Source organism: Temnothorax longispinosus, chromosome 12 (genome assembly GCF_030848805.1).
Source record: "Temnothorax longispinosus isolate EJ_2023e chromosome 12, Tlon_JGU_v1, whole genome shotgun sequence".
NCBI classification, from domain to species: domain Eukaryota; kingdom Metazoa; phylum Arthropoda; class Insecta; order Hymenoptera; family Formicidae; genus Temnothorax; species Temnothorax longispinosus.
Genome location: NC_092369.1, coordinates 13,155,827 through 13,170,023, shown reverse-complemented (window position 1 = coordinate 13,170,023; position 14,197 = coordinate 13,155,827). Strand labels below are relative to the sequence as shown.

Below are 14,197 nucleotides of genomic sequence, written 5' to 3'. Positions count from 1 at the left end.
GGATCGATCTCGATTCTCTCCGCGCATTCGGTAGTCTCCGTCTTCGCAGTATAGTCTCCAGACTCCAAGGTTCCAGAGTCCACGAAACGTCGCGAGTCGCGATCAGCGTAGCGTATACTGTATACTGTAGCGCTATACGAGCTTACGTCATGCGTGTTCGCCTTTCTTCTTTTTCGTCGTTTTCCTCCTTTCTTCCTCGCCCTCGAGGAAGACGGGGAGATGAAGCGGACGTTATCGTGTAAGTGTAAGCGAACAAAAAGAAGGGACGGTTTGTGCGTTATAAGTTCTAACGAAGCCGGTACTCTTTCGGTGCCACGTACACGCGTACTCGACCGTATCACAGGTCATCCGTTCTTGGTTCGCGTGGCCCGGCCGCTACAGGGACAGTTTTATGTATATAGAGAGATTTGAGGAATCTTGACGATAAAGAGGCGACGCCACACAGAGAATTCATTCATGATCCCTTGGTGCGTTCGAGCCCTCGGTCGTCTTTCTCCGCACGGTAGCAGGCGAAGGGACCGCGCTAAGTGAAAGAATCAGAGAGAGAGAGAGAGAGAGAGAGGAGAGAGGGAGCTTTGAATAAACGAAAAGGGCGAGCAGTATCTTTCATTGATCCATCATTTACCAATGTTGTCTAGCTCCTTGAGACTTACGAGTACATAAGTGCGCAGAAATACACTTTGAAAGAACTTTTTTCTTCGTTCGCTGCCACCAATATCGTAAGGTAAACGTAACTTTACCAATATCGTTACGTTCTTGAATTTATGTTAGCGTGTTGAGAGATATATATAGAGTACAACTCCGCGAGATGTTAATTTTAACGACGAAAAATTGTCTGACAGAGATTCCCTTACAATCTGGTTAAATCTTGGATGTAAAATAAATTTTCTCAAAACTCGTAAAAAAATATAATAGTAGAAGAATGATTTTTATAATTTTAAATTAGATCCTGTCGAAAAATAGCGCCTTAAAGTTTTCCTGAAAATCATTTAAAGGAAGGTGAAAATTTGATCTTGTAACTGTTGGAAGAATAAAAGTAAATATATTGTCAAGTCTTGAAAATCTTTCACGCACTCTTATGCGTGACCCAAGGGTTTTGATACAGCTGTCATAATTTTCAGTTTCAAACCAACAGTCGCTGCCTAATAGCGAGGTCCTAATTAATGTAATGCGCCGTCGAAATTTTTTTTACGAGCAAGTCTCTCGAGAGGAACAGAGAAAAGATGGAGGGCGAGAGGGAGATATAAGTATCGAGTCTTCTTTCCGCCCTTTCTCTGCCGTTTTTTGCTCGTGTTATTTGCGTTTCGGCCTCCTCTTCTTCGTATTCTCCGTCGCTCGCGGCTGTACGCTGCTCTTCGTCGTCCCGTCGATCGTAATCGGCACGCTATACGCCTCGGAATTAATCGCGATAAAATTAATAGGGGGGAGGGGAGGAGGAGGAGGAGGAGGAGGAGGAGGAGGAGGAGGAAAGAGAGAGAGAAAGAGAGAGAGCGCAAGGAGGAATGCATGCGCGTACATACGCGAGGATCGTGAGAAGAGATCGAAGGAGAGGAAGGAATTTCTTTCCACTCTTTCTAATATACTCCGATCGATAAATGGGATTTATTTGACGCAGCACGATTGATCGTTTCAGATTATCGTTTCCCTCCGGTCACTCGTCCTTCTCGGCCTACACCATGATCTATCTTGCGGTAAGTAATCCTCATGTTACGCAAGTGTTGCATTGATTTATACAATTCGTGCGAGTCGGATCGTAATCATTCAACTGACCTAATACGAGCGTGTCAGTCTGCGGACGGTTTTTAAAATCTCCGGCCCCAAGGACCAATTTACATAATTTAATACGTGAAGCATCGATTACGTTACATTCGATTACAGTTCGATCCACTTTCGTGACAAAGCTAAGTCAATACGATAATCATATTGGTGATTATAAAAGTAATTATACTCCGAATATTAAATTAAATTTGAATTATTTGATTTTATATTTTATCAACATATAATAAACGAAAATAATTGTAGTGAATAAAGTAAAAGTGCGAATTATTTAATTGAATTGTAGAATTTTGTTAAATTGTTTGAGTTCTTCTTTTGCATTCTGAAATTTTCTATTTGCGTTTTATCTATACTTATATGGTATGTTATTTTTATTATTTTGTATCAATAACAAGATAGCATTTAGGAAAATGTTTCGGCTGATTTTTCCTGTTTAATTGAAACTTTATAGTAATTAAAACTATCTGTCGCGTGATTCGATCAAGTTTTTAATTGATCATTGGGATAATCGAATTTGGGATTATTTAGATGTATCTACAGTTAAGAATGAAATGGAAGGGCAGTAAACTACTTAGACACTTCCTTCAACTTCTATGCTTGCTCATGGCCTGGTTTACCGCGATGACACGAATTTCCAATTATAAACATCATTGGAGCGACGTGCTCGCTGGATCTATCCTCGGCATAATCAGCGCTTTAGTGATGGTAAGTCGATCATATTATACAATATTCCTATGGCAGAAGATTAATTGCAAAAAATAATTCTGAAGTATTGGGTTGGCCGCAATAAGTCCGTGCGGTTATTTATAAGTAACATTTATAAGTAAAAACCGCACTCGGACTTATTGGCCAACCTATTATATGATTTTATAATATTATCTTTAAAAATTAATCTCTTGAAATCAATCTCTTAAGATCTTATACGTATAATTGGACGAATTATGAAAGATGTTTGAATATATATATAATTATTATTTAATGTTCGAAAATAATATGATAATTGTGTGGTTAAAATTTTAAAATATTTAGATATTTAGTAATTTAAAATATTAATATAAACACTTGGTCAACAATATTCCTCTGGTTGAAGATTAAAATAATTTTTTTTCTATCAAAATCTGATCAGATGTTATACCCTTTAATATATAAATATAATTAATCGTGATGTTGTCAGATTGATTGATGTACATATATAAACTTACTTAACAAGGCAAAATAGAGCGATCGAGATTTTTATGAATGTTTCCCTAGGCACACTGCGTGGCAGATCTTTTCAAAGAGGACAGGGAGAAACACTGCTCCACAGAGAAGCATCGAACTACCGATTACGAAGCAGAGACTGGCGTCACCGGCATACAGGTGAATAATGGTACTGGTAATCGCAACTGTTGACATAACGAGCTCGCTCTTCGCTTGCTGATCTCAACAAGGCCGTAACTGTCTTCTAGTTGTCCTCGAGAAGCTAAAAAGATCTCTGGATTTCTCATGAAACATCAGATGAGATTAGATCTCAGATATTCCGGACATGTCTATCGACGTAGCCTTCTCCAGCGTTTCTTCTTCAGACGTTTTTAGCTCTCGACGAGAGAGAGAGCTTTAGAAGACCTTCAGGAAATACTTTTCTAATTCCAAAATAGTAAATCATGTTACTATTTTGGAATTCGTTTCCCAACCATTGCATATTCGCCGTATTTTTTTCTAATTGTTATACAAATTATTTGAGTTTCGTTATCGCTGTACGGATCATGAGAAAGAGAAGAAAAAAGAATTAGAGTGCAATGTAGCTACGGCTTGCTAAATACTGTTTGTTTTTCGTTGAGCTTTGTGTGGTCTATTATGCGAACGTGTCTGATATGGAACGCAGTGACTTTTGTTGCAACGAGGAGTGATAATTTTTCTTTTACTTTATTATGCTTTATCTCTTAGCTTTTAGTAGCGCTCGAAGGATAGATGTATGTTTCTAGAAGCCTATGTTTGTGTAACGTTTTTCGCGACTGGTTAGCGAAAGATCAGAATATCTTACGAAGAATCAGTTTGCATTGAATGGAAATGAAGAGGAATGTCTCTTATTTTTATAGTCGATATTTACGGAGTTTTAGATATATAACGATAAAGATGTATTTATTTTCTTTTATTGCGACATATTTATTTTTAATAGATAGATCGGTGCTTTTGATCCTTTTACGTTTAGCGTAATGTAGACCGATCATTCTCTGTATGAGTATTCCTTTATTTATGAGTACTGGAAACTCGATGATCGGAAGTACAATTTTGTATTATATTAATATATATGTATATTTTTCTTACAATTTATATTATTCTCTTCGTTTTATTACTCTAATAGCTCGTCTATTTTGTGCGACAATTAAAATGTGTTCGGTATATTGAAAAAAATTTCGAATATACATCGAGGAGACGACCGTTTTTCTACAAACAGCAAAAATCTCCTCATTATGTTTTACATTGGCCTAATCTGCAAAGTAGATAGATTGTAGTAGAATCGCCATGACGGTGCATTCGGATTGTAAAAGAGACTTGGAAAGAGATGTCGATAATGTTTAAGATTTAAATCGTTCTCGACCTCACTCTATAAACGTGTTACGGTTTAACGCGGATTATCTACGATAATTAACGTGAATTATCACCAATCATTGTCTAGTGTAAAAGTACCACAAAGTATCACATGACTTTCCTCATGACTTTACTTTGTAATGTCCCAAGATAATTCAATGTATCTTAAGACTGCGAATAATAGATAAACTAAAGCCCAGATGAGATAAATTTTATTTATGTGACAATAAATACTTAAACTTCGGCATCAGGAGTATTGATTTTTAATAATTTTTTAATTTTTATTTTATTTGTTTAAAAAGTTTGACATAAAATTTAATTTATAATGATAAATGAAATAGATATTTATTGTTTTAAATAACAATATTATATTATACAATGAATTGTATTAAATAAAAATTATATTAATATTACTATAATATATTATAATGTTATATTTCTTTGATGATGAAAGTAAATAAGGAATTAATCTTTTTCTAGAATTTAAATGTTTTTCGCGCGATAATTATGAAATGGACAAATGAAGATAAGAAGAAGTTCAATATTGAAGTCATTCGCTAATTCCGACAATTAGGAATCTAATTGTCACAATCTATGAAATAAATTTGTACTAATCTTTTTTAATCCATCTGTTTTTGGCGAGGAAGACTAATTTACTTCCAATTTCGGTCAATTTATTGCTAGACTTTTCAAAATATATAGGTACATTGATTAATAGAAGGTAGGTTCTTATATTTAGGAATTCTTGCCATAGGTCGACTTTCTATATGACTTTTTACGGCATTAATCGATGCGCGAATATTGAAGATGTATACGTAGTCTTAATCTTGAAATGTATTTAATTAAAGTAGTCAAATATACATGGTATATGGTGCTTTAAAATTCTAATTAAGTGTACAATGGCAATATATTATAGTTTAATTGAAAGTATTCATTATTCAATAATAATGGTATAGAAAATCACACGATAAGACTAGCCGCATATATAAAATTTTATTTATTTTATGAAAAATTGTATTTACACGGTCATATTATGTATATAAATTTCCTATTTGGACACACACGTGTCGATACTTTAATTGTTGTTATCTTGGTTTGAGCAGAGCTTTAAAAATCTCGATAACGAAATTTTAATTATTTAATTGAATCGAAGATTGTTATAACTATATGTTGCTCCTATAATATTTGTATTATATGTAAGATATTTCTTTTATCTTTTGAATGATATATTGCATTCAAATGTTGTTAATAAGCGCGTGATACACGATATCTCAGAATTCTTAATTTTACTTTTAGTAATCAATTCTTGGATCAACCAGGAATCTCGAATTAAAATACTGAACCATTTAATATAATTCGCGAGTTGTGAAAAAACGTTATTTATTATTTACTTAAAATGGACAAGTAAAGTTTTTTGTTTCAAAATATTAATTGCAAGTTTAATTATTTTACTATGTTTAAAATAAAATATTAGAAAGTTACTATAAATATATAAAGAGCAAGTTAATTCGAGATTTATCAAAGAATTGAGCAAAAATTAAAGTTAAGATTTGTTTGATATTCTATTTAATATTAAATCTATGTTTAGCACAAGGTAGATTATCAACGTCTATTATTACGAATTACGCGTCGATTCGATTGATCGCCGCGATCAATTATTTCTCTTTATTTAGATGATGATATGCACATGATAAATTACACGTTTGATCGCATTAAGAAATAGCACATAATAAAACTGAAAAACTGAAACGGGATCATACTATATTACAAGACTTATAAAGTTTTTGAATAATTAATCTGCGATCCAACTCTCAGCGATTTACACTTATACAATATACATATATATGTACACAAATTCGTCAAACATACGTCGAAATTGTATTACGAATTGATTTCTGTAAGAAATGTTATACAAAACTCACCGTCATTGTTTTTTTTTTTTTTTTTTTAATCACGCAAAGTGCCACATTTGGCAGCTTCGCTGATAAATGCTGTATAGTAGAAATAAATTATTGAGTTATGAATCACGCATCATGTTGTGTCCTTGATTTACATTCACACCATCGAAAAAGACATTCCCGTCGCGGCGACTGCGATCGTGGGATAAGCCGCGCATCATCTTTCAAGTCAGAAAGCGAGCACCTTTCACGGCCGGCTACTCGTGATTAATGTTTAAGCGAGTCATTTAGTCGATTTAATCTCTACAGCTGTTCATCGCTGTGGTAGAGTTTCTGTACACGTAAGTTTCAGCATGGCTATACAAAGTGTCCTAGACTTATTGACCAGTCTTTCAATCGTGCTGTTCTGACGATAAATTACTTCTATAAGTTGAACAAAAAACAGTGATTATCTTCAAAGTTGTTGGATATAAAAATGTTAAATGTTATAAACTAAGAGATTATAACAAATTAGATATGTAAAAAGAAGAATTGCACATTTGCAGTAAATTTCAGCGATTAAAGTATAAAAAGAAAATTAAGTACTTTATTTCGTTAATTTTATTTCGGTTTTTTTTTCTTTTAACAGAAAAGTTTACGGTTTTATCACAGCAATTAATATTTAATGCTAAACATTAAATAATTATAAGTAAAATAGGAAAAATTTAAGAAACAATCAGCTTTGAGACTTTTGAGGAAAGAAAGGAATGTGAGTTGCATCAAATAGATATGGATCATCAAATGTTCGTCTTATATATCGCGTATATTTATATATGTGTCAACATGCCTGCTATTATTATCTACACGCATGGAATGTACGGAATCTCTTGGAAATATAAAGTTCAAACAAACAGCTGTGAAAGTTCCTGTACCTAATTAATTGATGCAGGCATCACAATTATAAATATTCCATTTTTTCTTGTAATACTTAAATTTTGGTATGTATATATTAAAATAAATATTGAAAATATAGGTAGATAGGTAGAGAGAAGAGAGGGAGAAAGAGAGATATCTTGGCAACTTTTGCATGCAATAAATCAAAGTTACTTTAATTTTAACTGACTACGGAGTAACTGTAAGTATACGAATTTGGCAATAATAGATAATACCAGTAGTATTTTGCAATAGACGTATATGTATTGTATTAAAATGTTGTTTATGTAAAACGCATTTTAAATTCCGCTATCGCAGATTGCTTACGATAAGTTACTTTTGTATTTCTATTTCGCGGCATTATAATTTTGTTGAGCTATTCCAGGTAATAATCTTATTGTTTAAGACGCATTATATACATATACATGCTTTTATATTATTCACATAATATACTTATTTTTCCACATAAAATATAGAAATATAATCCCATTTTATCCCATTTTACTCATTTAATTATTAATTTCATATTTCACGTATATATTTCTTAATCAAATAAATATAAATAATAAGTTTATAACATTTTTTAAAAAAATTGTATAGTAATCGTTATAATTGTTACTGTATAAACGCATTATATTTTGCACTAATAATAATTTATCATTAAATGTATACGATACGTTAATTCTATATATACATTTCTCACACATTTTATGATACTACTGTATAATTTTTAAAATTTTATTTTCATAATTTAATGTGTTTCATATAAAAAAATTTTTTTCTATCAATTCTGATCTGACCAATTATTTTTATTAATTGCAGGACGAAACAAGCCCGCTGCAAATGAGAATGCAAACGTATGGCGGAGTTAATAGAAATACGGAAGATCTCACACGCAGACGCGATTCTAATTAAAATTTCACATAAATGATCCATTCAATATAATGACTTTATATATATGGTTTGATTACATCTTTTAGATATCGAACTTTTCTTTATGTAATTAATACTAAGACAAGGATCTCTCTATATAAGAAAACAAGTAACTATTGAGTGTACTTAAAAGACCCTCTTCGATATATATTTAGGTACATTTATCTTACCTCATATACCTATACAATATACATATATTATGTATAGTTTTCTATTATAAATCTGTTTTATATATTTAAAACTAAGCTTTATGAAAGTAAATGCAGTTAGTAGTTATTATATATATATATATCTTTTTACAAGATGCAGAAATAATCGCAGTGATATATATATTATATGTACAAATCTAGAAAGGGATATGTTTATAACTAATACACAGCAATATACATATTTTTAGTTTCTAAATATATATAATAAAAACTTTAAAACCCTGACGTACTTCAAATGTATTTTATGTCTAATAATTTATTATCCTGTAATTATAGATTCTGTCTTTAATTTTGGAACATCATTGATGAGGGGCCGATAATTGGTTGAGAATCAGTTTAATATTTATATCTTACATGTATCGATAAATATTAACTTATTTTATATATTTATATTATTAGCCCTCCTCTTCCTCTCTCACTTTTTCTTTTTCCGACACTGCCGATAAAACATCATTTTGGTGCGCGTCCGTGCCAGTTTGCAAATGTAGAATGATTTATCGGCAGTGTCGGAAAATGAACGTGGCTACGTAATACCAGAGAGAAACCTGAGAGAGGCCATCCCGGCCTTTTTCGTGTGTTGCTGTGTTGCATTCAGCACAACAGCGGAGTTATTCTGCAACGTCGCTACGATGATTCTGTAACAAAGAAATGTAGAATCCGAATTAAAGCAGGGTGCAAGAGAGAGAGACAGTCAATATTTCAAAAAATGATTACTATATAAACACTAAATTTTATATTATTGTTTATTAAGCAAATTTAATGAAATAATTTTGTAATTTCTTAAGAATACTCTATCCATTGAACATAAGCTTCTATAGAATTTCTAAAATAAAACTATTTTTCTCTAACTTTTATTTTCTGAATAACTATCCGGTTAAAAAGTAAATGACCCATCAGTATAAGATATAATATGTGTATATGTATAAATAAATTATATTTACCGCTTGTTGCTCCGCCGGCGCCTGATGCCTCCTCCTAGGCCTCCGTCTCCTCTCAGGCTGCTCGGGATGTCAGTTACTGTTTCCTCGATGCGAAGATACTCCTTCCTGCGTGGATATTTTCTGTAACATAAAAATAATCGAATCGACTAAATAATTGTCACGCACATCGAACATCTTATTCGTTATTACGATTAATGTTTTCCTAAATTACTTCTTCGGAAAAAGTCTCTACGTTAGAATCAACTTGAATCAAATTTTTCGATTTATTTTTTTTTACTAATTTATATTCCGAAACATGGTTTAATGTAGCAACTAAATAAAAACAAACGAAAAAAAGATTCTATAATATCTTTAGAAAAAATAAAAAATAACACTTACCAGAAGTGTTAAGTACGCCGATGCCCGATGCCTCTCCTAGGCCTCCACCTCCTCTCAGGCTGCTCGAGATGTCCATCGTGTTCCCTCGATGCGAAGCTGATGGTCCTTCCAGCGTGGATATTTTCTGTAACATAAAAATAATCGAATCGATTAAATAATTGTCACGCGCATCGAACATCTTATTCATTATTCAGATTAATGTTTTCTTAAATTACTTCTCCAAAAAAGATCTCTACGTTAGAATCAACTTGAATCAAATTTTTCAAATTATTTCTTTTTACTAATTTATATTTCGAAACACGGTATAATGTAGCAACTAAATAAGGATAAACGAAAAAAGGAATTCTATAATATTTTTAGAAAAAATAAAAAGTAACACTTACCAAAAGTGTTGGTACGTTGATGCCCGATGCCTATCCTAGGCCTCCTCCTCCTCTCAGGCTGCTCGGAATGTCAGCTACGCAGGATTCCCTCGCTGCTCCGATGTCACGTTCAGCGTCGTTATTTTCTGAAATATTCAAATAAACGATTCGATTAAGTAAAGACAGAAGAGATAGAAAATTTTTGGACATAAGTAACATAGTACGTAAAAATCAATTACACTCCACCACTTTCTTTCAGGCTGCTCTGGCCGCAAAATCCACCTCCACCTTCGGGTCAAATAGGAGTCTCGAGCCACATTGAGACTCGTGGCAATGCAGTGTGACTTCATCCATTAAGCAAGAAAAATTAAGAAGCCATTTCGGCTATATTGCATTAATTTTACGACGTTGTTGCAAAATAGTCGAAATGTTTCTTGACCTTTCTCGCTTAATAGAAATGTAATTGCTAAAAGGAATTAGAAATTATTCTCTATCTTTTTTTTTTTTTTTTTTAACGTGGTGGAAATCTTCAAAAGACTCCCCCGCCCTGAGGAAGGGAGGGAGAGTGTCGGATTCTACGCGCACGCGTACCACCGTTACGAGGGGCGCTTCAGAGGACCGAAATCCCCTGAGCCTCCCTCAGCGTGGCATCGCGCGCCCATAGCCTACCGACTAAAACCACCACGAGCGACCCTAACTGTACTATGCTAAAGAGACCCCGGGAAAAAATTATTCTCTACCTACGTTTTAACTATGTCCCTACCTACACGCCTAACTTTCTAAGCGAGGTGGTGCATGCCGTTCCGTTCCGCCGGCCACCAAAACGCGACGCTCCTCCGCGACTTCTCACACGCGCGAGGGTGGTGCACGCCGTTCCGTTACGCCGGCCACCAAAACGCGACGCTCCTCCGCGACTTCTCACACGCGCGAGGGTGGTGCACGCCGTTCCGTTACGCCGGCCACCAAAACGCGACGCTCCTCCGCGACTTCTCACACGCGCGAGGGTGGTGCACGCCGTTCCGTTACGCCGGCCACCAAAACGCGACGCTCCTCTGCGACTTCTCACACGCGCCTACGAGGGTAGTGCATGCCGTTCCGTTACGCCGGCCACCAACGCGACGCGCCCTGCGACTTCTTACACGCGCCTGACTTTCTAAGCGGGGTGGTGTGCTGTTCCGCCGACCACCAACGCGACGCGCGACGCGATTTCTTACACGCGTCTAACTTTATAAGCGTGGTGGTGTGTATTACAATTTAGTATTTGCTGGTTAATCCATACCTCAAAGTGATCACTTGAGATTTGGGAAACGTAGAATTGAGAGTTTTAACGTGCGCAATTGGAATTTAATTGGGGAGGGGGATTTGGGCCAAATCCATTTTGGTTGTATGTCAGCCAGAAAATGAGAAGGAGATAAATTCCTTCAATGCCGGCTGATTAACAGCGCCGGTAGACGATTATAATGTTGCGGTCGATTACAAATCGTTGCGATCGTTAATAAGCGCGCGTTAATCATATCGGAAAAAAATAAACAACCACGTTAGATCGTTAATAAAATCTTAATTAAGTGATTTAATTTTGCTTTTAATTTTACAATGATACGCGTAATTAATGTATTCGTCCAAGAATTAATACACGGCAGCAATGGAAAGTAAAACAGAATTATATTATCAAGAAATGAAAGAATTTTTTGTTAATCGCGTTCTAATAAAAATCGTCGTGATTATATCTCACAATTAGTCACAAATATCTGGATTTTAATAGTACAATGTAGAAACACGAGACAACAGAAATTTAAAAATTAATTGATGACTCGATCAATCAATTATTTATTAATGAATGGACAAACAATGTTTGGTATGAAAGTATAAACCGAATCGCAAACCGAACCGCGAACCGAATCACGAATCGTTACTTAATCTCACTTTAGATATCAAGTGAGATATTCAGACTAAATGACGTGAGATCCAAAGGGATTAATAATTTCTCCATATAATTAATATCGCAATCAATATAATGAATTCATCAAGTTCTTACGCTGTAACATTTGTCTTTACAAATTCTTATATACATATCTATATAAATATTTCGTTATTATACCGCAAATTGTTATCAAATTTATATTTATAATATGACATATCATTGACATATCAAATACATATATATCTACGATTATATTATATATTTTAATGTAATATAATTGATACGAAAACTATTAATTTTGAGATAATTCTACATAAAAAATGATTCTGTCCCGCAATAAAATATTCACTGGATCTCACGTTATTTTATTTTGCTTTGTTTATACAAAGCCAAGCTACATATGGATAGACTATAAAAAATTAGGATAAAATCGGTGCATCGTACATATATATACAACAAAAATAAATACGATTAACACTTTTTAGTGTGATCTATATGTGTATGTACAATAAGGTTCATGTGGAATATATGCAACGTGAATCAAAATATCTTTTAGTCTTTTTCATTTGTAATGCATACACATTGAATTTATTATAACATTTTGCTTCTTTGCATCAATTTATGTAATATTTAATCCTGGAGGAATATTTGGAATATGGAGAAAGAAAGAGAGAGAAAAAAGAAAATGAAGAAACACATTTAAATTTTCTTATCTACAATATATAATCAATTAATTTATTTTATTTTATTAACCTATCTGTACTTCATCTACAGATACTTATAGCTTTTATTATTTCTTAATTCCATAATTGTAATTAAACTATCTATTGTCTATCTATAAAAAATTATTTTCTATTTATTTCAATTGTATATAAAAAATATAAATATTTAAAAAATTTTTATTCTACACGAAAAATAAGTCACCAAAAACTTAAGTAAAATCTTATATTTGAAAAATGTTATAAAACTTTATTTTAGTTCTTTGTTTTTTTCTGTATTTGGCTCAATTATAGACCAGTGCGCTGTTTACTAGGCCATGCTCGTCCTCAATAAAATATACACAGAGAAAAAATAATGTTGTATCAACAGCATTAGTCTAATTGGAAATAATCTTGTTTTATTTTATTAAAACAAAAGCATAATGTATTGAATTAACAAGATTATTTCCAATTAGACTCAGGTTGTTGATACAACATTATTTTTTTCTCCTATATTTGCCAAATTTAAATACGTGCCTATAAATTTCAGGCGACTGGTATACTTCGCATGTTCTGCGATACAAATAACATTAGATGCATTAATAAATAATGCATCGACATAACGTATGTGCTTATGGATGCATTTTCCCGTAAGCACAAAAATCGATAAATAATGATGATGCTCCAGGATTAATTATTTAGCCTAGTCTGATCTAGTCTATCCATTTTAGAGCAACAAATTTGTAAGAAGTCGCATTTATCTATAGTACTATTATATGGATACAATACATAAATATATATAATATAAGTCTCACAAATTCGTTACCCCATACTATTGTAAAAAATTCGTCACTCACCGATCCGATGCGCAACGGGCGGAGTACGTCGGCCACGTAGCTACGATGATACTGTAACAAAAACGAAAGATATAAATTAAAGAGGCGCTGAAAATGATAAATGTTTCAAAAGATACATATAATTTTACGCGCATCTAAATTCGTCTTTCAATTAGATTCATTGATATAATTATCTATTTTCCAAAAAAAAAAAACATTTACAAAAATAAATTTTTATAAAATTTTAAATAATTTCTTTTTTTCTAATTAGTTTTAGTTTATCGAAATAAAACTCCGAATAAATGAGAAAAAACTATTAATTTTATGCAGATAAAAGGTGATACTTACCCCAAGGTTGCTCCGCCGGGGCCCGATGTCTCTCTCAGACCTCCTCCTCCTCTCAGGACGTCAGGCTTCCTCCTCTCACCGCACAGGACACTCGCGAGAAACACTCGCGGATAATAAACTACAATCGCGCGCGGACTAATTTCATTAAAAGTCTTTCTCGCGCGATACTGTACGGCACTCCCGTTTAGAAAAGTCCTTTAGTCCGATTACTTGAACGGCACTCCCGAAGCAAACGCGACGAACCGGCTGCGGTTCGTTCATTCAATTAAATCGGCGGACGAGGGTACGTTAGCTTCCCCGTCTTTGAATTTTTATCCAAGCAGAACAAGAGTTTTGCTTGGGTAAAATCCTCGTACTGGGTACTGGAGCCTTCCCACCTCGCCAAGGTCGTACCCGTGGGAAGGAAAAGTACTT

General features: G+C 33.7%; 1 protein-coding gene and 1 long non-coding RNA gene across 10 annotated transcripts in view; one reads left to right on the top strand and one right to left on the bottom strand.

The window, feature by feature from the left end:
* Wun (wunen) overlaps positions 1–8,417 on the top strand; it is a 25,118-nt gene extending 16,701 nt beyond the window's left edge. The window contains exons 5-8 of one of the 4 annotated variants that reach the window (XM_071794941.1): positions 1,634–1,691; positions 2,305–2,481; positions 3,028–3,135; positions 7,980–8,417. In XM_071794941.1, coding sequence (XP_071651042.1) covers positions 1,634–1,691; positions 2,305–2,481; positions 3,028–3,135; positions 7,980–8,072 — 436 coding nt within the window. In that variant the 3' untranslated portion in view covers positions 8,073–8,417. Of the gene's footprint in view, positions 1–1,633; positions 1,692–2,304; positions 2,482–3,027; positions 3,146–3,224; positions 6,379–7,979 lie in introns of those variants that run through there. The other 3 variants (XM_071794942.1, XM_071794944.1, XM_071794943.1) reach the window with 3 other exon arrangements.
* LOC139822836 (uncharacterized) lies at positions 6,275–14,197 on the bottom strand. 6 transcript variants are annotated; one of them, XR_011734613.1, is made up of 6 exons: positions 13,784–14,197; positions 13,457–13,507; positions 10,002–10,126; positions 9,619–9,742; positions 9,241–9,360; positions 6,275–8,934 (listed from the first exon to the last, which is right to left on the bottom strand). It is a non-coding gene; the product is annotated as an uncharacterized lncRNA (long non-coding RNA). The 6 variants fall into 6 exon arrangements; XR_011734612.1 differs by lacking the exons at positions 13,457–13,507; positions 13,784–14,197 and adding exons at positions 10,227–10,446; positions 10,744–12,541; XR_011734615.1 differs by lacking the exons at positions 13,457–13,507; positions 13,784–14,197 and adding exons at positions 10,220–10,324; positions 10,744–12,540.